The sequence below is a fragment of the Bos javanicus genome, chromosome 10 (assembly GCF_032452875.1).
Source record: "Bos javanicus breed banteng chromosome 10, ARS-OSU_banteng_1.0, whole genome shotgun sequence".
Classification (NCBI taxonomy): Eukaryota; Metazoa; Chordata; class Mammalia; order Artiodactyla; family Bovidae; genus Bos; species Bos javanicus.
The window spans coordinates 99,698,786-99,724,569 of record NC_083877.1 but is presented as its reverse complement, the minus strand read 5'-3'; the positions used below and the strand labels follow the sequence as shown (position 1 = coordinate 99,724,569).

General features: G+C 39.7%; 1 protein-coding gene across 4 annotated transcripts in view; it reads right to left on the bottom strand.

Annotated features, from left to right (window-relative positions):
• The window catches only part of SPATA7 (spermatogenesis associated 7), a 36,153-nt gene extending 11,509 nt beyond the window's left edge, over nt 1-24,644 (bottom strand). For 2 of the 4 annotated variants that reach the window (XM_061429639.1, XM_061429640.1), the window contains exons 1-5: nt 24,459-24,643; nt 18,357-18,431; nt 16,188-16,283; nt 13,192-13,239; nt 9,713-9,840 (exon numbers count right to left, since the gene is read on the bottom strand). In XM_061429639.1, coding sequence (XP_061285623.1) covers nt 9,713-9,840; nt 13,192-13,239; nt 16,188-16,283; nt 18,357-18,431; nt 24,459-24,477 — 366 coding nt within the window. In that variant the 5' untranslated portion in view covers nt 24,478-24,643. Of the gene's footprint in view, nt 1-9,712; nt 9,841-13,191; nt 13,240-16,187; nt 16,284-18,356; nt 18,432-24,458 lie in introns of all 4 variants that reach the window. The other 2 variants (XM_061429641.1, XM_061429642.1) reach the window with 2 other exon arrangements.
• Between the last annotated feature and the right edge of the window lie 1,140 nt (nt 24,645-25,784).

Genomic DNA, 25,784 nt, shown 5'->3' with positions numbered 1-25,784 from the left:
CAGCAGTTCCACTGTGACTTAAAAGCTTTGAAGGAATGAAAAGGTACTTCTCACAATGTATGGAGCTCTAGTTAAGTGATTGATATTTTAAACACAATTAAGAAAGATTTATGCCAGAAAAAGTTCATATGTGTTTCTTTCTCAACTTCCCATGAGGGGGGAAAGCTTTGAAAGGGGAGGCATTTGACCTGCTTTATTTCTTTCTAGTTTAACAAAAAATTTTTTAACTGAAGTAGAGTTGACTCACAATGTTGTGTTAATTTCTGACGTACAGCAAGTGGCTCGGCTATACACACACATTTTTTAATATTCTTTTCCATGACAGTTTATCACAGGATAGTGAGTATACTTCCCTCCCCCGATACAGCAGACCCTTTTGTTTATTCATTCCGTATGGAACAGTTCCCATCTGCTCACCCCAAAGTCCAAGTTCATCCCCCCAACCCGCCCTCCGCCTGGGGACCACCTGTCTGCGCTCTGTCTGTGAGTCTCGTTTCTGTTTCGTGGATGGGTTCATTTGTGCCATATTTTAGATCCCACGTGTGAGTGATATCATGTGGGGTTTAAATCCTAAAAGAGGATGCTGTCAAAGTGCTGCGCTCAACATGCCAGCACATTTGGACAACTCAGCAGTGGCCACTGGACTGGAAAAGGTCAGTTTTCATTCCAATCCCAAACAAAGGCAATGCCAAAGAACATTCAGACTACCACACAATTGCTCTCATCTCACACGCTACCAAAGTAATTCAAATTACTCCAAGCCAGGCTTTAACAGTATGCGAATCGAGAACTTCCAGATGTTCAAGCTGGACTCAGAAAAGGCAGAGGAACCAGAGATCAAATTGCCAACATCTGTTGGATCATCAAAAAAGCAAGGGAGTTCCAGAAAAGCATCTACTTCTGCTTTACTGATTACGTCAAAGCCTTTGTGTGGATCACAGCAGACTGTGGGAAATTCTTAAAGAGATGGGAATACCAGACCACCTGACCTGCCTCCTGAGAAGTCTGTATGCAGGTCAAGAAGCAACAGTTAGAACTGGACATGGAACAACAGACTGGTTCCAAAAAGGGAAAGGAGTACATCAAGGCTGATGTACTGTATATTGTCACCCTGCTTATTTAACCTACATGCAGAGTACATCATGAGAAATGCCAGGCTGGGCTGGATGAAGCACAAGGTGGAATCATGACTGCCAGGAGAAATATCAATAACCTCAGATACTCGGATGACACCAACCTTATGGCAGAAAAGCGAAGAAGAATTAAAGAGCCTCTTGATGAAAGTGAAAGAGGAGAGTGAAGAAGTTCGCTTAAAAACTCAACAACTAAGATCATGACATCTGGTCCCATCACTTCATGGCAAATAGACAGGAAAACAATGGAAACAGTGAGCGACTTTCTTTTCTTGGGCTCCAAAATCACTGCAGATGGTGACTACAGCCATGAAATTAAAAAACGCCTGTTCCTTGGAAGAAAAGCTATGACCAACCTAGACAGCATATTAAAAAGCAGAGACATTACTTTGCCAACAAAGGTCTGTCTAGTCAAGGCTGTGGTTTTTCCAGTAGTTATGTATGGATGTGAGAGTTGGATTATAAAGAAAGCTAAGAGCATAAGAATTGATGCTTTTGAACTGTGGTGTTGGAGAAGATTCTTGAGAGTCCCTTGGACTGCAAGGAGATCCAACCAGTCCATCCTAAAGGAGATCAGTCCTGGGTGTTCATTGGAAGGACTGATGCTGAAGCTGAAACTCCAGTACTTTGACCACCTGATGCAAAGAACTGACTCATTGGAAAAGACCCTGATGCTGGGAAAGATTGAAGGTGGGAGAAGGGGACGACAGAGGATGAGATGGCTGGATGGCATCACCGATTCGATGGACATGAGTTCGAGCAAGCTCTGGGAGTTGGTGACGGACAGGGAAGCCTGGCGTGCTACGGTCCATGGGGTTGCAAAGAGTTGGACATGACTGAGTGACTGAACTGAACTGATGGTATTTGTCTTTCTCTTTCTGACTTACTTCTCACTGCATCTTTGTTGCTGCAAATGGCATTACTTCATTTTTTAAGGCTCAGTCATATTATGTTGTATATATGTATGCTTTAACTTTGGAAGAACTAGTTCTACTGTGGATTCATAAGGCTTAAGAGTATTGGTAATATTTTATTCTTTTACAGACAAGATGCCCAAGAAATCTTGTCAATAATTCCAGACTTTATGGACACCTGTGTACCCTTAACAGAACACTGAGACACTTCATTAAATGGTACAGGGGAAGTTACATGCAAGTTAAACTGAGGTGAAAAAGGCTAGGATTTAGCCAGTTGTATCTGTCCTACAAGCTCATGAGGAGGGAAATAAGAGGAAGATACGGTGAATGAGGAGGAGCTGAGTGCTTTCAATGCACAAAAGACACTGTTACTGCCCGTGAGCAGAAGTACGAGGAGTAGTAACTTCCGTCACTTCACTACAAGGCATGGAGTAAATACCCTGTGCAAGGTTCTGTTCCAGTTCATGTACACACACAGCTCATTTAATCACTGCATCAACTTTGGGGTGATGGCACAATCATTCCTCTGCTTCACAGATGAAGAAACCAAGGTGCAGGGTCTCACAGCTTTGAACTCGTCCCACTGTGTCATGCTATTTTACAGACTCGTTTGCAAATTATTCATTTTTTATACCTCCAGGGACCTTAAACGGATTTCCACTCCTTTCGTAGTAGTGAACAAGTCAGCTAACTCAAGTACTGATCTGCCTCGTAAGGAAACTGCAGATAACTGGATATTGTGATTACACCTAAAATAGGGCAAATCTACCTATTCCCTTTCCAAGTGCTTTCTAACTCTGTCCAAACATAAGGCAAAATGACTCAAAGCAACTAAGTATTCTGGCATTAAACTGTGAGTTACTAGGGTACTACTTAGTTAATGACTTCAATATGTTAGTTGTAAAAAGTGTTACCAAACTAGGTTCACACTGCAGCTTACATATCAGAGGAGTCTGAATCCCTGGAAAGCAATTTCTAGTTCGATCTGAAAAGTCTTCTAGGGCTATTAAATAATAATCACAGGAATTATTATGTACTTGGGGAACAGTACAAACTGAGATCATAGCAGGCAGAGATGCATAAAGCATCAGACAGCCTGTAAGAAAATTCTTATCAGTAATGGCTATTTAATAAACAAAATGAAACACTGAAGTCTTTAAAGACAGGAATATACTCTCATGTGCCTGAAATGGGCTGGGAAAATTGCTCTTGAATCAGCTGAAGGCATGAAACTTTTCTGTATCTGTATATCTTATAATCTCTACCATGCATCCTAGCTTGTCTTTTCTTGGAAACCAGTAGAACACAGTGTAAAATCAACTATATGCATCTGCTTTTTTTCAGATTATATAATTTTTAGCTGTGAATATCAGAAAGCTTGGATACAATTTTCACAGAAAATGTGTAACACACTGGTAAATTCACCGAAATTAAAATAGCAAATCACTGTAAAGTTCTAAAATCAGAAAAGGACTCATCAATTATATGTCAATGGGAAAAAATTCTGGTGATAATCTGACCACTGTCACTTTCTAGTTTAGTGCAATTTGTTATAAACTGTTTCTGTGATTTAAGAATTTATACAAAGTGATAATTATTGAAAGTTTACAGAAACACGTTTTTATGTCAATTTTATAATCACAGAACAACTGAGTATTAAATCAATCTTTTTCAGGGATAATGTCAGAAAAAACAGTATACAGACATTTGCCAACTGTCAGGTTTTAAAACAGTTAAGGAACCAATTCAAGTGTGGAACAGGATGGGTGCAATTTAAAAATTTGATTACACTTGTTTTGCAAAAAGCTTCAAATTGTATAAGACAAACCAACAGCTCATTTTTGTTGTTTTACAGTGCTTTTAAAGTACATTTATTTAAGAACATAATCACATTCATATATTCAACTAATCTTAAGAGCACACAGTACGTGCTACACCAGTGGTGTGAGTGAATGTGAACATCTGTATGTGGAGCACAGGGTGCAGACTTAAGTATCTGAGGTGACAGCATTTGAGTCAACATGTGCGAGAAAAAAAGTTACCCATATTAAGAGTGTGGGAAATTAAAGAAAAGGTTTTTGATTACTTGATCTCATGTATATAAATAGCTAGTATGTCCACAGGCTAAAGTTACCACTTTCTTTTTAATTGTAGCAAACTTTTCAGTAAATGCAGATTATAACCACAGGCATCTATTACCCATAAAACCCATCTAATTATCAAAATATTATGCCTCAGATGATAATTTTAATTTAAATGCACCTAAATATTTATCAAAATCACTGCAGATTGTGATTGCAGCCATGAAATTAAAAGACGCTTGCTCCTTGGAAGGAAAGTTATGACCAACATAGATAGCATATTCAAAAGCAGAGACATTACTTTGCCAACAAAGGTCCGTCTAGTCAAGGCTATGGTTTTTCCTGTGGTCATGTATGGATGTGAGAGTTGGACTGTGAAGAAAGCTGAGTGCCGAAGAATTGATGCTTTTGAACTGTGGTGTTGGAGGAGACTCTTGAGAGTCCCTTGGGCTGCAAGGAGATCCAACCAGTCCATTCTGAAGGAGATCAGCCCTGGGTGTTCTCTGGAAGGAATGATGCTGAAGCTGAAACTCCAGTACTTTGGCCACCTCATGCGAAGAGTTGACTCATTGGAAAAGACTCTGATGCTGGGAGGGATTGGGGGCAGGAGGAGAAGGGGATGACAGAGGATGACATGGCTGGATGGCATCACCGACTCGATGGACGTGGGTTTGGGTGAACTCCGGGAGTTGGTGATGGACAGGGAGGCCTGGCGTGCTGCGATTCATGGGGTCACAAAGACTCGGATACAACTGAGCAACTGAACTGAACTGAACTGAACTATTTATCAAGTTTTATAAAAATGTAAGTGAATTGCAAATTACTATGAAGTCTAAATGGAGTAAAAAAATATACCTATATAAAAGAATAATGAACTAACTTTTTAGAGAAAAAAAGTTACAGGGTTACAATGACTAAAGGAAAAATTAATGAAAAAGTCCTATATTTATAGACTTAATTATATGTTTTGTTTTCAACAAGTCCCACTCTTACCTCAAAATATAATTATTAATTGATATTCAAAATGCTAGATAATAGAAATGGATTTAAAATTTTCAGTTTAAAAATATAGTCACTAAATATGAAAATACATACATGAGTCAAATGTTGATGAACATATTCCCAGATGGTGCAGTGTACAGTCGGTTTACTCTAAAGGAAGAGGCTCTTTTTCTAGTCCTTTTTAATCAGTGTGACAGCCTTGGGGGCTCTTCAACGTAGTTACAGCTCTCCTGATGACTCCCAAATCTATTTTCAGCCCACACCTCTTTCATGACACAGATACTTCTATCCAACTCTCTACTGAATATATTAAATGTTCCAAAGGCATCTCAAATCAAGCAGGTCCAAACAAGTAAACTCATACTTTATATTATCTGCCTCCCCCAACGCCCCCCCCCAAAAAAAACCCCTGCACTTCGTCCTGTTATTCTTTCAGTGAATGAGCACCATCCTCTTCGTTGCCCCAACCAGAAACCTGAGAATTCTGTAATTCCTGCCTCTTGCTTTTCATCGAGTCAGTCACCAAGTCCTGGGGATTCTACTTTACATTCCTTGGGCTCCTTCTGCTGTCTTATGTACCATGTCTTAATCATTTCTTCCCCACACTGCAGTGAGTGAAAGTCGCAGTCACGTCCAACTCTTTGCAGCCCTCCAGACTCCTCTATCCATGGGATTCTCCAGGCAATCTTCCCAACCCAGGGACTGAACCTGGGTTTCCTGCGTTGCAGGCAGATTCTTTACTATTTGAGCCACTAGGGAAGCCCTCCGCATACTGTAAACTGTCACATAATGAGTCAATATGACGACATAACTTCCCAACTAAGAGGTGGTCTCTGATTCCCCCACACTCCTCACATAAAAAGGACCCAGGTTCACTGCTAACTTACAAATGCTCTTACTCACGCCCCCTGCCTGCTGACATGTCACACCCTCATGCACAATGCCTTCAAGAGCTGGAGTTAAAAGACGCCGCTCGGTGCCTAGGAAGGGCAGCTGTGGCAGCGGCTTTTAGCAACAGGCGATGTTATTGCTAGGGCCAGGAAACAAAGCCCAGGGCCTCATCCAGACAGCCTAGGGGACTATGCTCACAAATCTGGGTCCTCTCCACAGCTACACCCCAGGGACTGACCTGCAAGGAAACCTGCCTCTCTTAGCACCGGCAGTGAGGGAACACTGGCCTTTGAGAATCTGAAATCATATGCTGCTTCCATACAAGATTGCAGTCTAAATCTGCATTACCCAGATGGTCCACAGAAACCCTAAACCAAGACAAATGACTCGGTTTTTCCCAACACCTAAATTGCCGTGGGATAAAAAGACGAGAGGAAGAGAGATTAAAAGAAATTTATGAATTAGTTGAAATTATTTAGATGCCAATTCTAACAAACTAAAAAGAAAGAGACAATGGGGAAATCTGAACAGTAGATATTTGATGATATCAAGGAATTATTAATTAAAGGCACAATAATGGTATGGTGGTTTTTCAGATACATTTAGAAATATTTACAGATAAAAAATATATATCTGGTATTTGCATCAAAATAATCTGGGAAGGAGGCAGTGAATGAGGCTATATGTGAAGTAAGTCTGGCCCTGAACTGATCATGGCTGCACTTGGGGGACAAGAACATGTGGGTTCATTATACCGCTGTCTTTACAGATGCCAAAAATCTTCAAAATTAAAAAGTTTAAAGAGACCATCCCATACGCACAAAGACTTGCAGTTTCAGCTAAGAAACGGTAAAAACACAGCTCTCAGTCTCAACAAGAAAAAGGGTCACAGAGCAAACAACTAATCTGAAATCCACAGTGAGACAGGCCTCTGCAGGGGGAAACAGGGCCAGAGCACGTGCGTGTCCGCGACGGAAGCTGCTGAAGGGCACACACGCTGGTAAGAAGACTGCGCTAGGCGGCTTCAGCTAACTGCTGAGACCGAGTGCAGACCAGTGCAGGTGCACGAAGCCTGAGACCTGGGGAGTCTGGACCTGCTTGCAAGCCTTTTCCTCTAGAAACCACACCAAAAGCTCTCGGGGAGGAGCACAAAGAGCCCCTTCCTCTTGTTTCTTTGACATGGCTAGGAGAGGGGAACAGCAACCACTACAGAAATTACTCCCTGACCTGTTTCTCTTTCTCTCAGTCACAGGGGGAAGTTCCCTCCACTTTGCCATTAACAACTATGGAAGTGATATCCCATCACCTCTGCCACACGCCATGGGTTAGAAGCAAGTTACAGGTCCTGCCTACATGCAAGAGGAGGGGATTGTTTAAACACAGGCATCACTGTGGGGCTCAGAAGTCTGCCTACTACCGTGGGTCAAACAGAAAGTACACAAGAAGGAAGAAATAAAAATATACAAAGCGCTTCACTTTAAAGAATAAAAATTATCAGTGAATAATCTGACCCACCTAAACTACTAGGATTAAAAAATGGAGGAAGATATACCAAAGGAATACCAACGAAATGAAGGCTAATTTAACCATATTACTATCAGAAAACACTTCAATATTAACATTAAAAGCATCAAGGTAAAGAAATTCAAAGCACAGTGACAACAGGTCTGATTCACCAAGAAAATATATCATCTCCAAGTCTAGGTCTATGCGGGCTCAGTGGTCCTGGTGGCTCAGTGGTCCAGAACCTGCCTGCCAATGCAGAATATGTGGGTTTGATCCCTGGGTTGGGAAGATCCCCTGGATAGGGAAATGGCAACCTGCTCTAGTATTCTTGCCTGGGAAATCCTAAGGACAGAATGAGCCTGCTGGGCTACAGTCCATGGTGTTGCAAGAGAGTCTGACATGACAGCAACTAAATAAGAACAAGTCTGTCTGTATGTAATTATACAGACTGAAATATATAAAACAAAAATTGATAGTGCTAATTTTTTGAGAAATACCTAAATATGTAATTACGACAGACTAATCAGACAAAAAAACAATAGGATTTGAACATCTAAAGTATATAAACCTTAATCTAATGGATACACTATCTATTCAACGCTGCACAGAGCTATAAAACATGTTTGCTTTTCAAACACATAACGCCAGTGCATTAAAAAAAATTGTCCACCTGCTGGGACATAAAACAAATCTCAACAGATTTCAAGAAATGAGTATCAAAAAGATGTGCCCTGATCAAAATACAATTAGGCTAGCAATCTGTAGCAAACAGAAAACCAGGAGAAAAAACAGACATAGAGATTAAGGAACACTTCTAAAAGACAATGAGTTAAAGAAAAAATTATAATGGAAACTATAAAATACTTTGAATTAAACTGCAATAAAAATACCACATATCAAAACTTGAGGAATGCAGCTAAAGTAGTACCTGGAGAAAAATACACAGCCTTAAATGTTCATGCAAAAGAAGTGAGGCTGAAAATAAGCTAAACAAATGCAGAAAAAATACTGCAACACAAACTCAATGAAAGCCAAAAGAGGAGAGTAAAGATAAGCATAAACATTCCTGAACTAGAAAGCAAATTATCAAAGGATCAACAGAGTAAAAATATGTCCTTAAAAAGATGAATAATACTGACAAATCTCTGGTGAGAATAATAAAGAAAAGAAGAAAGAAGGCAAAAATAAGCAATATTAAAATAAGAAGAAGAAATAATACATATTCAAGAGAGATTATGATATGATTTAAGAGATTATGAGCAAGTCTATACCAAGAATTTGAAAATTTAGATGAAATGGACAACTTTCTACATATGTACAAATTATGAAAATAGTTCTATAACGATTTCAAAAATTGAATCAGTCAAAAATCTCACAAAGAAAACTCTAGGCTCAAATAATTTTAATGTTGAAATCCATCAAATTCAAGGAACAAATAGTTACAAACTTACATAAACCACTCTAGAGCATGGAAAAAGAGGAAGTAGCACCCAGTTTATTTTAGGAGGCTAGCAAAACCTGACGTAGTAGAAAAAGGGAAAATGACAGGTCAATATCAATCATGGACACAGATGCTAAAATCCTAAACAACATGTTAGCAACTGTATTTAGTAATGTGTAAAAAAAAGGTAATATATCATGACAAAGCTATATTTATACTAGGGATGCAAAATTGATTTAACATTAGAAACTCAATTTGAATTCACTATATTTGAAATAGATTAAAAAGAAAAACTGCACCACCATTTCAAAAAATGCAGAAAAAGCAGCTGATAAAATTAACATATATTCATGAAAAAGGAAGAAAATTCTCTAAGCAATGAGGAATTGAAAAGAGCTTGCTTAATCAGATGATAAAGGGTATCACAAAAAACCTAAAGCAGTGGACAGCAAACTATACCCCCTACAGATCAAATCTGGCCCACCCCCTTTTTCTGTTAATAATGGCTGACTGGGACAAAGCGATGCCCATTCATCTAAATACTGTCTGCAGCACTTTCCAGTGGCGCCACAGTTGCAACAGACGCTGCGTGGCCTGGAAAGCCTAAAACATTTACCATTTGACTGTTTACAGGAAAGGCTACCAATTCTGACCTATAGCAAACACTATCAAAAACAGGTTGCATCATCAATGAAGTACCTTAGAAACATTTACTGTGAAAAGGTAAAAATGCTGTCTTACCTTTTGTAGAGCGTTAAGTAATGACCTGGAATGACTTTTAGGATGCACTGTAGTCTTAGTAAATTTCAGCCCCCTCCCACACCTTGCTAATTCCTTTTTGAGTTTCTCTCTTCGCTGTTGGTCTGCATCTGAGGGGAAAAAATTCTTTTGAAGTACAGAGTAAAATAGAAAAAATAATTTTTTGATGATTGAAGACCAAGAAAGAGTACTTTTTTTCTTGCTAAAAATGTTTACACTACTGATATGTAAATAAAAATCCATATGGTTTTCTGAAACTTCAAATGGATTAACTATTCAAAGAGCACAAACAAGATATGACAAACTGATTAAGCCTAAGGGCTCAAGGGAACAACTGCTAGCAGATATAGATACACAAAGGTTAGAAATGCAGAGCTTGAATTCATTCATATACTCCCCTACAAATGAAACACTATTGACAATATCATCATGTTATAAAAATTTAAGTTTTATATGACCAAAAATGACATTAAATTTTAAAATATTATTTTTAATTAGGATAACTGCTTCCATTTTTCTTAACTGCTATTCATTTGCAAATACAAACCAAAAAAGTGGTTTCACATTGTAGTGAGCTTTAAGTCAGGTACTGAGTCATTTTCAAAGACTGAAAAACAGCAAAATGAAAGCTAGTCCAGTTTCAGAGTTTAAAAGAAGGTGAGGGACTTTCTTGGTGGCCCCGTGGCTAACGATCGGCCTGCCAACACAGGGGACATGGGTTCGAGCTGGCCCGGGAGGATTCCATCACAGAACAACTAAGCCTGTGCATCACGGCTACTGAGCCTGTATCTAGAGCCCGCGAGCTGTACCTACTGAGCCCGTGAGCAACACCCACTGAAGCCCAAGGGCCTAGAGCCTGGGCTCTACAAGAGAAGCCGTCGCAAGGAGAAGCCTGCGCTCAGCAACGAAGAGTAGCCTCTGTTCGCGGCAACTAAAGAACGTCTGCACAAAGCAATGAGGACCCAGTGCAGCCAAAAATAAAAGATTTAAAGAGTCTAACCATAAATTAAATGACTTGTATTTTCATGTAAAATTTTAAATTTAACATATGCTTTTTAATTGGAATGTATCTCAACTTGATAGACAAGATAATTTCAAGTTTCAAATCACCCTGATTTGGGGGGAAAATGGGACAAAACATTTGAAAAGACCTTTACTAAAGATACATTTAATACAAATGGCCAATAAGCATATAAAAATGTTCTACATCATTAATCATGAGGAAAATGCAAATTAAAATCACGAGACAGTACTTCATACTCTAAAATGGTTATTAATCAAAAAAGGAGTCAATAATGTGTTAGCAAGGATACGGAGTAACTGAAATCCTAATATGTCGGGGGCAAGAATGTAAAATGGTTATGGTCACTTCAGAAAACAGTTCGGGAGACTCTTAAAAAGTTAACTGTACTTTTAAGGCCATTCTCAGGTGTATACTCAAGAGGAATGAAACTTTACATTCATACACAAGACTTGTACATGCATGTTCACAGAAGCACTATTTATTATGGTCAAAGAACAAACAGCGAAAGTGTCAATCGACTGATAAACAGATGTACAGGGAAAGAAAACAGATTAACAGCTTTCAAGTCTCGGAGTGGGATGAGGAAGCAGCTGCAAAGCTACCATTTTGGGGATCTTCTTAAGATGATGAAAATATTCTAAAACTGGTTTGTAGTGATGACTGCACAATTTTGTAAACTTAGTAAAAACCCATAAATTCTATGGTGTGAAAATTCTTTGTCAATAAAACTGCCATAAAAGGTAAAGCCTTTCTTAGAACTTCCCTGGTGGTCCAATGGTTAAGAATCTGCCGCCAAGACAGACGACACGGGTTCAGTCTCCGGCCCAGGAAGATTCCACATGCAGCAGGGCAACTCAGCCCACGTGCCACAACGACGGAGCCTGTGCTCCACAGCAAAGGGAAGCCCGAGCGCCCCGCTGAGAGCAGCCCCTGCTCACCGCACCTGGAGAAAGCCCACGCACAGCCAAAAACTAAACACATAAAAAGGAAAGCCTTTCTAATGCATTAGAATATGGAATTACTTAAACAATTCAACAAAGTATAGAGACATCCTAATTCAGACACCAACTGAAACTATCAATTCAGTTGTCTGCTTTGACAGAAGACTATAAAAACAGACATGACTCAAGACCAGAGACATTTCTTTCTGAAAATACGTCTACTATAAAGCCTATTTCTAAGTAAGTTTGTACTGATTAGAATGCACATCAGCTATGTTACACACAAAGGAATGATTATCAACTATACTTCAATGTGGTGATGATAATCTTTGTGGTTCTTCTAGACATCACAATTTTTTTCATTTACATGATCATAAAGAAAACTGTCTCAACTGACTGCAGGCAGAAAGTATCATGGGATAAATAAGCACTAACTAAGTCTCAATTCTAAAAACAAAACCTCTGTAAGTATACCATGTATGCTGCCAACTCCTGAGTGTTTATCTCCAGCCTGGAGCCTCCTCCTGAGCTCCAGGCTTTGCATTCCAACTGCCTCCTCAGCATCTCCACTTGGATTTCTAATAGGTATTTATTTTTAACTTATAATGACCAAGATTGAATTCTCGATTCACTTGATTCACTTCCTCCCCTAAATACCTTCCTATTATATTTCCAACGTCAGTGAATTATAACTCTTGTCTTTTTAGCATTGGGAGTCATCTTTGACTCACTCCTCTTTTTCTCTCATATTCTATCTACATCCAGTTCATCAGGAAATACTGTTGACAGACATCTGAAAAGTTTTCAGAATCAATCCATTTCATACTCTCTCTGCTTACAAGCACAATTAGTATCCCATGGACAGAGAAGCCTAGTGGGTTACAGACCATGGGGGTCGCAAAAAGTTCGACAGGACTGAGTGACTGAGCATGTGCACACACACACCCTCTACTCACAAGCACTCTGATCCAAGCCACCAGTATTTCTCACTTGAATTAGTTTCCCAACTAGTCACTCTGCTTTTACCATTGCCCCTTGTAGACTATTCTCAACTTAGCAGCCGGAGAAACACTTTTAAAGTGAAACTGGCTATTCCTCTTCCTCTACTCAAGGCCTTCTAATGTCTTCCAGTGTCATTTAGAGTGAAAGCCCCAGTGCCTGCACGTGGCCAAACCCCGCGTGGTCTGCACCTCTCTGACCTTTCTCAATGACCTCAGCACCTGTCACTCTTCAGCTGGTTCATTTCACACCAGCTATGCAGCTCTTCTTCCTGTTGCCCTGGATACACTGATCCCAACAAACCCGGCAGAGTTTCAGTTCTGCCAAGATGAAAAGAATTCTGGAAATGGACAGTGGTTATGGCTGCACCACAAGAAGAATGTGCTTAATGTCACTGAATTGTAGACTTAAAAATGGTGAAGAAGGTACATTTTAAGTTGTGTGTGCAGTTTACCGTATTTTTTTTTTAAAAAGGCAGTATGTTAAAAATTACTTACATTTGATGCTGGCACTCATGCTTAGTGGAACTGAGCAGTCTACTGCAGCTGAAAGAGAATAATCACTTGCTTTAATACTATTCTTAATATTTATAAACGACAATAACTATCAAAAGTCAAAATCACAAGAGGTTCCAGAACTTGGAAGTTCCTTGTTTTGATATGTATGCTACTTCTAGAGATGAAAAATATCCTTGATAAAAAACACACTGGTTAGAATTAACAGCTCACTGGATACTGCAGAAGGAAACACAGGTGGATCTGAACACAGCAATGCAAACTATTCAAAATGAAACAGTGAACACTGGAAAACGAATGTACTGAGTGTCACTGACTTAACCTACCTGTGTCACTCACTCAATATAGTAACTGGAGTCCCAAAACAAGTTGAAAAAAAGAAAAAAATGAGAGCAGTGACATTATCTGATTTCAAAACTCACTGTAATGCTACAGTGATTGTGGCAGTGTGATGTCGTAATAGACATATGATCAACAGAACTGAAGAGTAAGTTTAGAATCAGACCCTTGCATATAGTCAATTATCTTTTAAAAAGTGCCAAGGCGGTTCCATGAGGAAAGGACAATCTCTTCAACAAATGGTACTTGGGACATTTTTAGGCAAAAAAATTGATCCTTATGTAACACCCTATGCAGAAACTAATTCAAAATGGATTAGAAACAGTGTAGAAGCTAAAACTTAACCAAAATTTTAAAAACTTTATTCAAATGGTAAAATAAAAAATTTTGTAAAAGACATTGGTGAAAAACTGCTGAGATTCAAATAAGGTCTGTAGTTAATAGTATACTGTCAATATTAATTTTCTGGTTTTAATAATTGTACTATAGCTATATAAAATCTTAATATCAGAGAAAGCTAGATGCAGGGTTTCTGTGACATTCTGTACTATTTTTGCAACTTTTCTGTTAAGTTTAAAGTTATTTCATAATAAAAACTTAAATAAAGAAAATGAATTGACAAATCACAGACTGGGAAAAAATATTTGCAAAACATGTATCTGACATAGGACTGTATTTATATAAAGAGGACTCTCACAACTTAACACTAAGAAGACAAACAACCCATTTTCTAAAAAATGGGCAAAAGATTTAAATAGATATTTCACCAAAGAAGATACATAGATGGAAAATAAGAATAAGAAAAGTTGCTCAACGAAAAGGCACCCCCTCATGCACTGCTGGTGGGATTCTAAACTGGTACAATCAGTATGGAAAACAGTATGGAGGCTCCTCAAAGAGTTACAAATAGAACTACCGTATGGGTCAGTAATTCCACTTCTGCGAATTTACCTGAAGGAAATTAAACACTAATTTGAAAAGCTATATGCTGTATGTTCACTGCAGCATTGTTTGCAATAGCCAAGATATAGAAGCAATCTAAGTATCTTTTGATAGATGAATAGAAAAACAAGGCGTGATATATATACACAATGGAACATTACTTGGCTACAAAAAATGAAATCTTGTGTTTTGCTATAATATTACTGGATCTAGAGGGTATTATTGGAAGTGAAATAAGTTGGACAAAAAAGACAAATACAGTATGATCTCATTTATATATGGAATCTGAAAAACAAAACAAACAACATGAAAAGATTCAGATACAGAGAGTAAATGCTGTTGGCAAAAAAGAGGAAGCTGAGAATGTGGGGCAAAATAAAATGACGGGGATTAAAAGGTACAAGCCTCCTTTTATGAAATAAGCCACAAATAAGTAATACATGGCCTAAGGGAAAGAATCAAAAACACAGGAATTAACTTTTTATGGGGACAGATGGTTACTAGACTCACCTTTCCGATCATCTCAGAGCATAAGCAAATGTCAAATGACCATGTAGTACATCTGAAACTAACGTAATACTGTATGTCAGCTATACTTCAATTTAAAAAAAAGGAAAAAAGAGCTTCTTATCATCAGGCATGAGGGAAATACAAACTAAAATGCTATGAGATGCCATTACATATCCAGAGAGTGGCTAAAAAAGGACTGCCAATGGGAAGTGCTAGTGAGGATGTGGAAGTGACGGAAACGAAAACGACAGCCACTTTGGAAAACAGTTTGGCAGTTTCTTATAAACTTAAACATACACTTACTATATTACCCCACAGTTCCACTCCTAGTAAATAAATTTATCCAGGTGAAATGGAAGCATACGGTCAAATATTCTAAATGAACGTTTACAGCAGGTTTATTCCTAATAGCCAAAAATGAGTCAAGATAACCCAAATGTCCACCAACTGGTGAACGTCGATAAACAAACTATGGTATATTCACTAAATATTTTTGCTAAATACTTAGCAAAAAAAAAGAAAGAAATACTGACCATGGATTAGTTTCAAGAGTGTTAACTAATTGAAATAAGTTAGATCCAAAATGATATATATTGTATAATTGCACTTATATGAAATTCTAGAAAAGGCAAAACTATAGTGAAGAAAGATCAGTGGTTGCCAGGAACTGGAGGGAAGAGAGTGACTGCAAAGGACTAGGGAGAAGTTTTTGCTGAAATGCTGAAATGGTCTGTACCAGAAGTCAGTGAACATGCTCTGTGAAAAAACAGACAGTACATTTCTCAGGCTTTGCAGGATCACAGAACCTCATCACAACCAGTCAACTCTGCCTTTTAGTATAAAAGCCACCATAGACAATATGTAAAAGAATGAATGTGTTAAAAAGAACAGATTATAAATTACTGTCTAATCACAGTATTAAGATCAGCATCCAATCACAAAAATATATTAGGAATAACACAGGTAAAATGAAACAGAGACATTAGATTCAAACAGTTAATAAATGGCATTCTGAATTTGCTAGGTGCATAGAATCTGTAGCTGGTACTTTACTACACCAAGCACAAACCCACAGGTATATAATGTATTCATTTTTGAATTAACACAAATTTTGATTAACACAAATTAGAAGTGAAGCTGAGAAGGGTTTAAACTGGGTACAGAAAGTAACATTTGCACATGTTTACCTTTGGCTGAAAGGATTTTATTATAGTGAACAGCCATGTGATTCTTGACCAGTTGGAGGGTACTTAGTCTGAGAGAGGAGGAGTCAGTGCACAAAGCTAAAAATTAAAACACACTTAATCATTATGTATTTAAAGTTAATTAAAATCCATCATGAGATAAACAAGTTACTCAGCATTAAGTACATTTTTATAAAATGTTCTGAACTTTACCATGGAGACACTGGCATTGTATCTGTGATGCTGTGTCCTGGCTGTCATCCTGCAATGACAACTGACGAGCTACTGACTACTCTGGGTTCAATCAAACCTTTCTAAGTTTTACAAGCCTGAGAGTTTTGGGACGAGATTTTGGAAGATATCTACCATTACATTTACAAAACTATTTCTTATTGACAGCTCTCAATCTCGTAACTAAAAATATTTAGCTGCTTGCCTGATGATAAAATACTGTTATCATGCTTAACATTTGAATACACTGGTCTGGGAAATCAAACAAGTCCTACAGATGAAGATTCTATTCTGAGACGAAAATTTCTAATTTTATACCTGAAAACAAGACCTACGAATCGGTTCACTGCATTCTTTTGGAAGTATTAGGACAACCTTAAGACAAGTACAATCACAAAGAAACTAGATGACATTAAACTTCTTGACCTCATCTGAACTGTTAAAAGAAATCTTAGAATTAAGCATGCATATACAAGTATAAACATATAAAATATAAACATAAACACAGGCATAACTTTTAAAAATATTAAACAGTTTTTGAGAATAATACATACACGTAGTTAAAAAAAATGCAGCTAAAACGGCATATACACTGAAAAGCAGTGAATTTCCTGCCCTGACCCTAAGTGTTCTCTCCCAGAAGTAAACTTTGCTACTTTTTTAGTGTATCCTTCTACGGAAATTCTATGCATAATAAAAGTATGTGCAATAATGATAACCTTGACACTGATACTACAACTACTACTAAAAACATTTACTGAAAAGGTACTATGCATATATTGTTCTAAGCTCTTTACATGCAGTAACTTATTTAGTCATTATCATCACCATTTAATAGATGTGAAAACTGAGGCACAGGAATGTGACGTCTTCAAGGTCACACAGCTGATAAAGGACATAGTTTGGATGCGAACCAAAGCAATCTCATACTTACAATCACTGTTTCTATACCAGCTGTGCAACATATTCTTAAAAAAAAACTTAGTAAATGACATACTGCTCTTCAGTCTGTTTTTCTATGTATCTTTTAAAACTAGTTCAAAATTTTTATTTAAAAATTATTTTTCGAAGTTTATGATTCTAGTTCCATGTGTATATATGTGCTTTATTACCAAGAAATAAGTGAGTAATTGAAAATGATTCTTCTTTTACATTTGGAGGATCGGCAGCAAAGATTTTTCATGTAAATAAGGAAAAAAAGACTTTCAATTATTTTGACCAAAAACCCAGGCTTAAAAATTTTAAGCTACAATTATAAAATATTTAAAATGTACATTAAAATTTAAAGTCCTTAAAATGTGAAAACATTAAGATGTTTGATCTTACAGAATATAGATTTAGAGAACATCTTAGAGAATGTTGATTTTCCTTTCAGAGGATCTAGAAATTCCAACTGGATAAAGAGCCCCAACTGGACAAGTGTTTGTTCCTGATACAAAATGGACTTTTCAAGTGCTCTTTTTCTCTGCCTGGCTTTTCCTCTTCAGTGCTGTGTCTTTAACCACCTGCTAATCACCATTTTAACAAGGAAGGCAAACCTTCAGCCAGGGCAGTCTGCCAGCAACAGAAGAGCTGGGCTGGAGTTGCCACAGTGGGCAGGAGGCGACCAGGGCCACATCCAGGGCAGGATGGACTCCTACACTCTCTAGTCTCAGGAATTCTTGCAATATTTAATTCTAAGTAGTAGTATGGAGGAGGAGGAAATGGCAGCCCACTCCAGTACTCTTGCCTGCAAAATCCCACAGACAGAGGAGCCTGGCGGGCTACAGTCCATGGGGTCGTACAGAGCAGCACACGACTGGGCGCAGCACAGCAGTAGTATGAAGTTCAAATACTGATTAAATGAAGTATTTTTTCATCATGCTATATAATTTACAAATAATGGAAACACAACTGGTCAATCTTTTAACCATCTTTTACCATTTTAAGTACCTCACTTACCATTACTTTTGGTGCTCAAGTGTCCTTTAAATAGGCATGATGCATCAAATGTGGGAAGGACAGAGGTTGCTCTGACTTTTAACAAAAAAACATGAATTAGGACAAATGAAACACAACTTTGACAAAGACACTACTGAACACATAAAAAATCATAAGCTTATCTTTACCAAAATTGTTTAAAATTTATTCAATCAATTCAATTACTAACCAGCAATAATATATCACATAAAAATCCTGCTGCCATAGATAAAAGGCTTTCTTTTTAAGAAAATAAGTTATTTTTTAAAAAGTTCTCCCTTGAGACTTAAGTTTCACTCGATAAAATAATAAACACATCAATTATGTTACTTGAGAATGTACTGACTTTATTCCGTAAATCACTGACCTGTTGGTTTTTAAATGATTTTGAGATACAATCAATAAGATTTTGAGTTAATATATATATATTAACTATTTTAGTTAATCATAGGCTGGTCTGTCCTTAAAAATAATTTTAAAAAAGTGATCTTCTCACAGAATAATTTAGTAACTTATAAAATTATTATATAAAAGTACATAAAAATGTCAGAACTTAATGATTAAAGATGTCTTAAGCTTCATCTAGTCCAATCCACTTACCCTCCTGCTTGGATTCTATCTAAACATCCTATATTTAATTTTTTATATATATTTATATGTTTTATTTATATTTTTAAATTGAAGGATAATTGCTGTACAGAATTATAAATTGTTAAACATTAACATGAATCATACAATTGTTTTATGCAATTGTAAACTGCCAAACATTAACATGAATCAGCCACAGGCATACACTTGTGAACCTCCCCATTCCACCCGTCTAGGTTGTTACAGTGGAGAAGGCAATGGCGACCCACTCCAGGACTCTTGCCTGGAAAATCCCATGGACGGAGCAGCCTGGTGGGCTGCAGTCCATGGGGTCGAGAAGAGTCGGACACGACTGAGCAACTTCACTTTCACTTTTCACTTTCATGCATTGGAGAAGGAAATGGCAACCCACTCCAGTGTTCTTGCCTGGAGAATCCCAGGGACAGGGGAGCCTGGTGGGCTGCCGTCTATGGGGTCGCACAGAGTCGGACTGAAGCGACTTAGCAGCAGCAGCAGGTTGTTACAGAGCTCTGGTTGAGTTCCCTGCGTCATACAGCAAACTCCCGTTGGCTGTCTATCTCACCTATGGTAATGCGTGTCTCCACGTCACTCTCCACACACCCTGCTCTCCCCTCCTCCCCCACCAGCCATGCCAAGCCTGTTCTCTGTGTCTGCGTCTCCACTGCTGCCCTGCACATAATTTCATCAGCACCATCTTTCTAGATTCCATACATATGCATCAGTACACAAAATTTGTTTCTCTGATTTCCTGCACTCTGTGTAACAAGCTCTAGTTTCATCCACCTCATTAGAACTGACTCAAATGTGTTCCTTTTTATGGCCGAATAATATTCCATTGTATATATATGTACCACAGCTTCTTTATCCATTCATCTGTCAATGGACATCTAGGTGGCTTCCATGTCCTATTGCAAATAGTGCTGTAATGAACACTGGGGTACAGAAAACTAGTATCTCCCCTAACATTAGTGTCTCACCTTTCAGACAAGATGGGCTATCAGAAAACTAGATATATACTTCATCACAAAACAACTTCTGTCCCCCAAAAGTGATTGTGTTTTGAAGGGTAACCTCCAAGATAGGAAAGCTGAGTCACAGAGTTTAATGGAATTCAACAAGCAAATATAGTGTATTCCAAGCCACGTTTTAAATGGGTAAATGGTCATTCTGCTTTATAAGCTATAAAGGTGTGGGGAAGACACAGTCAAAGTCTGAAAGAAATATGGATGTTTGAAAACAGAAAAAGAGGTATCAAGTCAGTAGAACTAAAATCCAGGATGAGAGAACAAATCCTGCTGGAAGACAGTGAAACAAACAAAAAATCCACCTGAGATAAGAATATCCAAGAAGCTCCATCTACACTGTAAGTCAGAGAGCAAGAAGGAAAAGCATTAACTTACTTAGGACAAGAGAAGTCAAGGTGGTAACACTTGAGTTGGTAGTAAAGACAGTCACGAAGGAGCATATAGAAATATAAAAGGAGAAAACTAACCACCAAACTCTCAAACAAATCTTATTTCTCCAGAGGAAAAAATTGCTGACTTTTTGCCTACCCAGAATCCAGTGCCCCTTTGAGGAAAACACGACCTCAACCTGCTTGAGGAACCACTCCTCCCTTCGCTTAGCCTAGCTGGTTCAAGAGGATCCCACTGTCGGAGGTGCGCATATCATCCCAAACTGGCCAGTTATGGTGACTAAATCAGCAAAGACTATGTGACCCTAGTCCAGACAATGAGACACAGTCCTGGGACTTTTACTGGAACTATTAGGAAATCCCTAGAACGTAAACAGGCCTGACACTACTGGTGGCCATCTTGCCCCATGCAATGGGAACCTGAGAAGGAAACTTACACAGAGGTAAGTGGAACCAGGACTAAAGAAGATCACTGGTAACACTGCTTGAGCACTGGGATATAACCATGTGTGAAGCTCTACCCTCCCTAGACTCTTCTCCACAGGAGCTCAAAAATTCCCACTTTTGCTTAAACCAATTTGAGTTGGATTTCTTCACTTGTATTCACTTACTGAATACTGCTAAGTGTACCTGGCAACCTTTTAACCACTTTGTAGCTAGAAACTCCCTTAATCCTTAAAACAATCCTATGAGATTGGTACTATCATTATTCACACTGTATAGGTGAAGCACAAAGAGGTAAGACATGTCATTTGCCCAAGACCTCAGCAGCAAGACCTCAGCAGTCTGGCTCCTGAGTCTTAACCATTACACTGTCCTGATCAATATAAATTGCTTAGTACCCACATCATGCTCCATGCTACTATTATATCACATGAAACAGGCTAAGAAGTATGTAGTTTATTCCCTGTATGCAGTTTATTCCTTCCAAGTTCCTTCCTAATGAATGTGTTTCCCTACAGTTCACAGAAAAAGAAAAAGCAGGTATATACAGAGAAGTGAGAGAGCACAATGTCAGAGGCCATAAACAATAAAAGATAAATAACTTCAGATGTCTTAGTACCCTGTGCTCTTAAAATCATCAGAGGTAATGAAATCTAATCAATTTAAAAGGTGCATTTTGTTGTTCAGTCACTAAATTATGTCCAACTCTTTGTGACCCCAAGGACTGCAGCACGTCAGGCTTCCCTGTCCCTCACCATCTCCTGGAGCTTGCTCAAACTCATGTCCATGGAGTCGGTGATGCCATCCAACCATCTCATCCTCTATTGCCCCCTTCTCCTTTTGCTTTCCTTCCTTCCCAGCATCAGGGTCTTTTCCACTGAGCTGGCTCTTTGCATCAGGTGGCCAAAGTACTGGAACTTCAGCATGAGTCCTTCCAATAATATTCAGGGTTGATTTCCTTTAGGATTGACTGGTTTGCTCTCCTTGCAGACCACGGAACTCTCAAGTCTTCTCCAGCACCACAGTTTGAAAGCATGAATTCTTCAGCACTCAACCATCTTTATGGTCCAATTCTCACATCCATACATGACTACATAGCTTTGACTATATGTACCTTTGTCGACAAAATGATGTCTCTGCTTTTTAATGTACTGTCTAGGTTTGTCATGACTTTTCTTCCAAGGAGCAAGCATTTTTTAACTTCATGGCTGCAGTCACTGTCCACAGTGATTTTGGAGCCCAAGAAAAGGAAACCTGTCACTGCTTCTACTTTTCCACCTTTCTATTTGTTATGAAGTGAAGGGACCAGATGCCATGATATTAGTTTTTTGAATGTTGAGTTTTCACTCTCCTCTTTCACCCTAATCAAGAGGCAAGTCTTCAGTTTCTCTTCACTTTCTGCCATTAGAGTGGTATCATCTGCATATCTGAGGCTGTTGATATTTCTCCCAGCAATCTGGATTCCAGCTTGTGATTCATCCAGCCTGGCATTTCACATAATGTACTCTCTATGTATTTCATGGTCAGAGGACCCTGGTGGGCTATAGTCCATGGGGCTCCAAAGAGCCGCACAAGACTGAGTGACTAACACTCTCACTTCCAGCACTACCTGGGAAGCCCCAGGTGGGATGAGGGCAGCTCTAACCACCTCATTTCAACTTACTTAACTCTTTAAGGGTCCTGTTCTGAGGGAAGGGGTTTGGACTTCAAAAACCCTGCATATACGTTAAATAAGCAGGGTGACAATATACAGCCTTGTCACACTCCTTTTCAATTTTAAACCAGTCCATTGTTCCATGTCTCCTTAGGTATTTTAGCTCTAGCCAAATTTATTTATGGTTTTCTATTAACAATTACCTCAGATCTCTGTTGAGTATTACATTTTTCTTAAAAGCTCAATAAAAAGCAATGTTTGATACTATATATTATATAATGTCCTAAAAATGGAGCTAGTTAAATTGGGTAAGTTATAAAAACAGAAAGCTTTTTACTTTTTTAACTTTATTTTATTTTTAAACTTTACATAATTGTATTAGTTTTGCCAAATATCGAAATGAATCCGCCACAGGTATACATGTGTTCCCCATCCTGAACCCTCCTCCCTCCTCCCTCCCCATACCATCCCTCTGGGTCATCCCAGTGCACCAGCCCCAAGCATCCAGTATCGTGCATTGAACCTGGACTGGCATCTCGTTTCATACATGATATTTTACATGTTTCAATGCCATTCTCCCAAATCTTCCCACCCTCTCCCTCTCCCTGATTTTAAAAACAACCTAATTAACAAATAGACTTACTAAGTCTATGATACTCTAATTTTTACATATATCCTTTCCCATGCTCCCATTTCTACCATGAAATAATTAAGTTGCTCTAAGGTTTTGCTTTATCATACCTGGATTGAAAGTCTGTTATGTCACTTACTTGGACCTTGGGAAGTTATTTATGATTTTTTTCGTTTATTCAACATGAAATCAATGTACAAGATGTTTTGTGCATTAAAACTCGAGATAATTTCGGAATAGTTTCCAGTATACAGCAAGAGTCATGTTAGCTTCTGTGGTAAAACTTTTGAAAACCATAAACGTATTTTTGTTTGCTTTTTCTGGAACTTAGATGGTAAACTGTCAGAAAATACAGCTTGCTGATCAATGAATAATTATCTCCTACATTCAGAACAGCACTTATTTTGATCGATGACTACATAATAAAGGCACACTTGTATGCAAAGCAAGACATTGCTAGGAACCATCTGGCAGCTTGGTTTAAAGGTATAATTTTAAATAGATGCGAACACTGAACTGGGAGAAGCCTGAAGACTGCTTTATCTGCCCTGCTCACAAAGTGTGAAGATGCAAACTATTTGGGTTGGGCTGACTCCTAGACAGTTACAGTTACATGGTTCCAACTGTTCCACAGTGATGCCCATTTTAACCCAGAGTATTCAGTCAAGTGCAAGTATACATAGTGAAAATGGCTTAGTTCTTTGCTACTGAAACTGTAGCCAGTAACACTACATCATTTGGAAGCTCATTCGAAATGCGTAATCTCAGCCCGCCGTCAAGACCTGCATTTTTAACACGATTCCCAGGCAATCAATATTCACTGTGAGGTTGGAGAATTCCTGGGTTACCGTGTAGTTTGGGGGCGGGGCTGGGGGCGGGGTTACCGTACGGAGGATTTTGTATTGCCTAAGTACACACTGTTAACAGTGTGCCAAGAGCTTTGTAGGTATTATCTGCATTTAATCCTCAAGAGCTCCAAGACATGGGTGTTTTTACAACCACGATCGAGATGAAGAGACCGAAGCTCACCCCTAAGTGCAGGGAGCGAGGGGAGGACTTGATTCGGGGCTCAGGGAGGTCTGCCTCCGCCCGACTTCAGGGGGACAGGGCCTCCCGAGGCCGGAGTAACAAACTCTGAGCCAACAAGCGCACCTGGGGAGCCCGCACGCAAGGCTTCCTCAGCGGCGAGAGGCCTAGACAGCTTGTGGAGGGCTCGGAGGCAACGCTGACGACCAAGCAGGGGCCCGGGAGCGCGCGCGCGCGGCAGCGACGCCGACCCCACACCTGAGGGGGCCGGGCAGCCGGCGGGCGCCCGCGACGGCGGCCCTTTACCTCTCCGGCTGGCGTCCATGCTCGGGCTCTCCTGCGGCCACACCGCGGGGACTTGCGGCGTCCCCTTCGGCCCTTCCAGGGGCCGGGCCGGCTCCCCGCGGCAGAGGTTCGGCGAGAGGCAGCCGGAGGGCGGGGCGGCGCGGCGCAGTGGCGGAGGCGGCCGGAGACTGACGCGCGGCGGGCGGCTGAGGGAGGGCCCCGAGGCGCCGGATTGTGACGTCACCGCGCAGGGACGCGCCCCCGCGGCCCTGTCCCCCCGGTCTCGAGAGCGGAGCGGAGGAAGTCGGGACGCTGGGGTGCAGCGCCGGCCGGCGGCCCTGCGGCTCTGCTGCCCGTCGGGACTCCGCCCCCAGCACCCGGCAGGCCTTGTCGCTGCGGGACGAGCGGGAAGACATGCCGGCCTCATCGGGCGTCCGTGTCCCCTGGGTCCCGGAAAGAATTGTTGGTTGAGCTAAGTAAGGGTCTCATTTAACCGGCTCTAGATAATTAGATTTCCAAGCAGTACTTGAACATTTGGATAAGTGAACATCCTGGGTATGAAAAGCATCTACGTATTATTTTAAGTCTTAACCCCAGTAATCAGTTTGCATTTCTTCTCGACGCAATGATCGAACTCGGGTCTCCCGCATTGCAGGCAGACGCTTTACCATCTGAGCCACCAAGGAAGCCCAAAATAAATTTACAAGCAGCAGCAGTACTTGAACATTTGGATTGGTGAAAATCCTGGGGATGAAAAGCATCTACATATTATCTTAATTCTTAATCCCAGTAATCACTTTACATTTCCTTTCTGCTTCCTGAGCTTCCCCCCACCCCCTCCTCTTTCACCACCACCTTCCGCCTTTTTGTGTACACCCGTGGCGGATTCATGTCGATGTATGGCAAAACCAATACAATATTGTAAAGTAATTAGCCTCCAATGAAAATAAATAAATTTATATTAAAAATAATAATAAAATCTTAAGTCATCAGTTTTCCTTTATGATGGAAGCGAGTTGTAGCGTAAACAAGGTGTTGAATTATCCGTGGCTTTCCACAATTTGTTTAATTTCGAAGGAGTTACTTTTGAATCCTTGGACGTGAGGACAGACTGGGGCCGGGCAGCGTTCTGTAACGTGTCCTTGTCCGCAGCAGGTCTACGGACATTCCGGGCTGGATGCATGATTGTTGGGCTGTCCTGTGCAGTGCGGGGTGTTCAGCAGCGAGCCTTGACCTCTGCACACTGCATGGCAGTAGCAGCCCACCCATTCCACTCCTGGTTGTGCCAGGAAAGGTCCCCAGCTGTTGCCAAAGGTCCTCTGAGACGCAAACTTGCACCCCACCCCC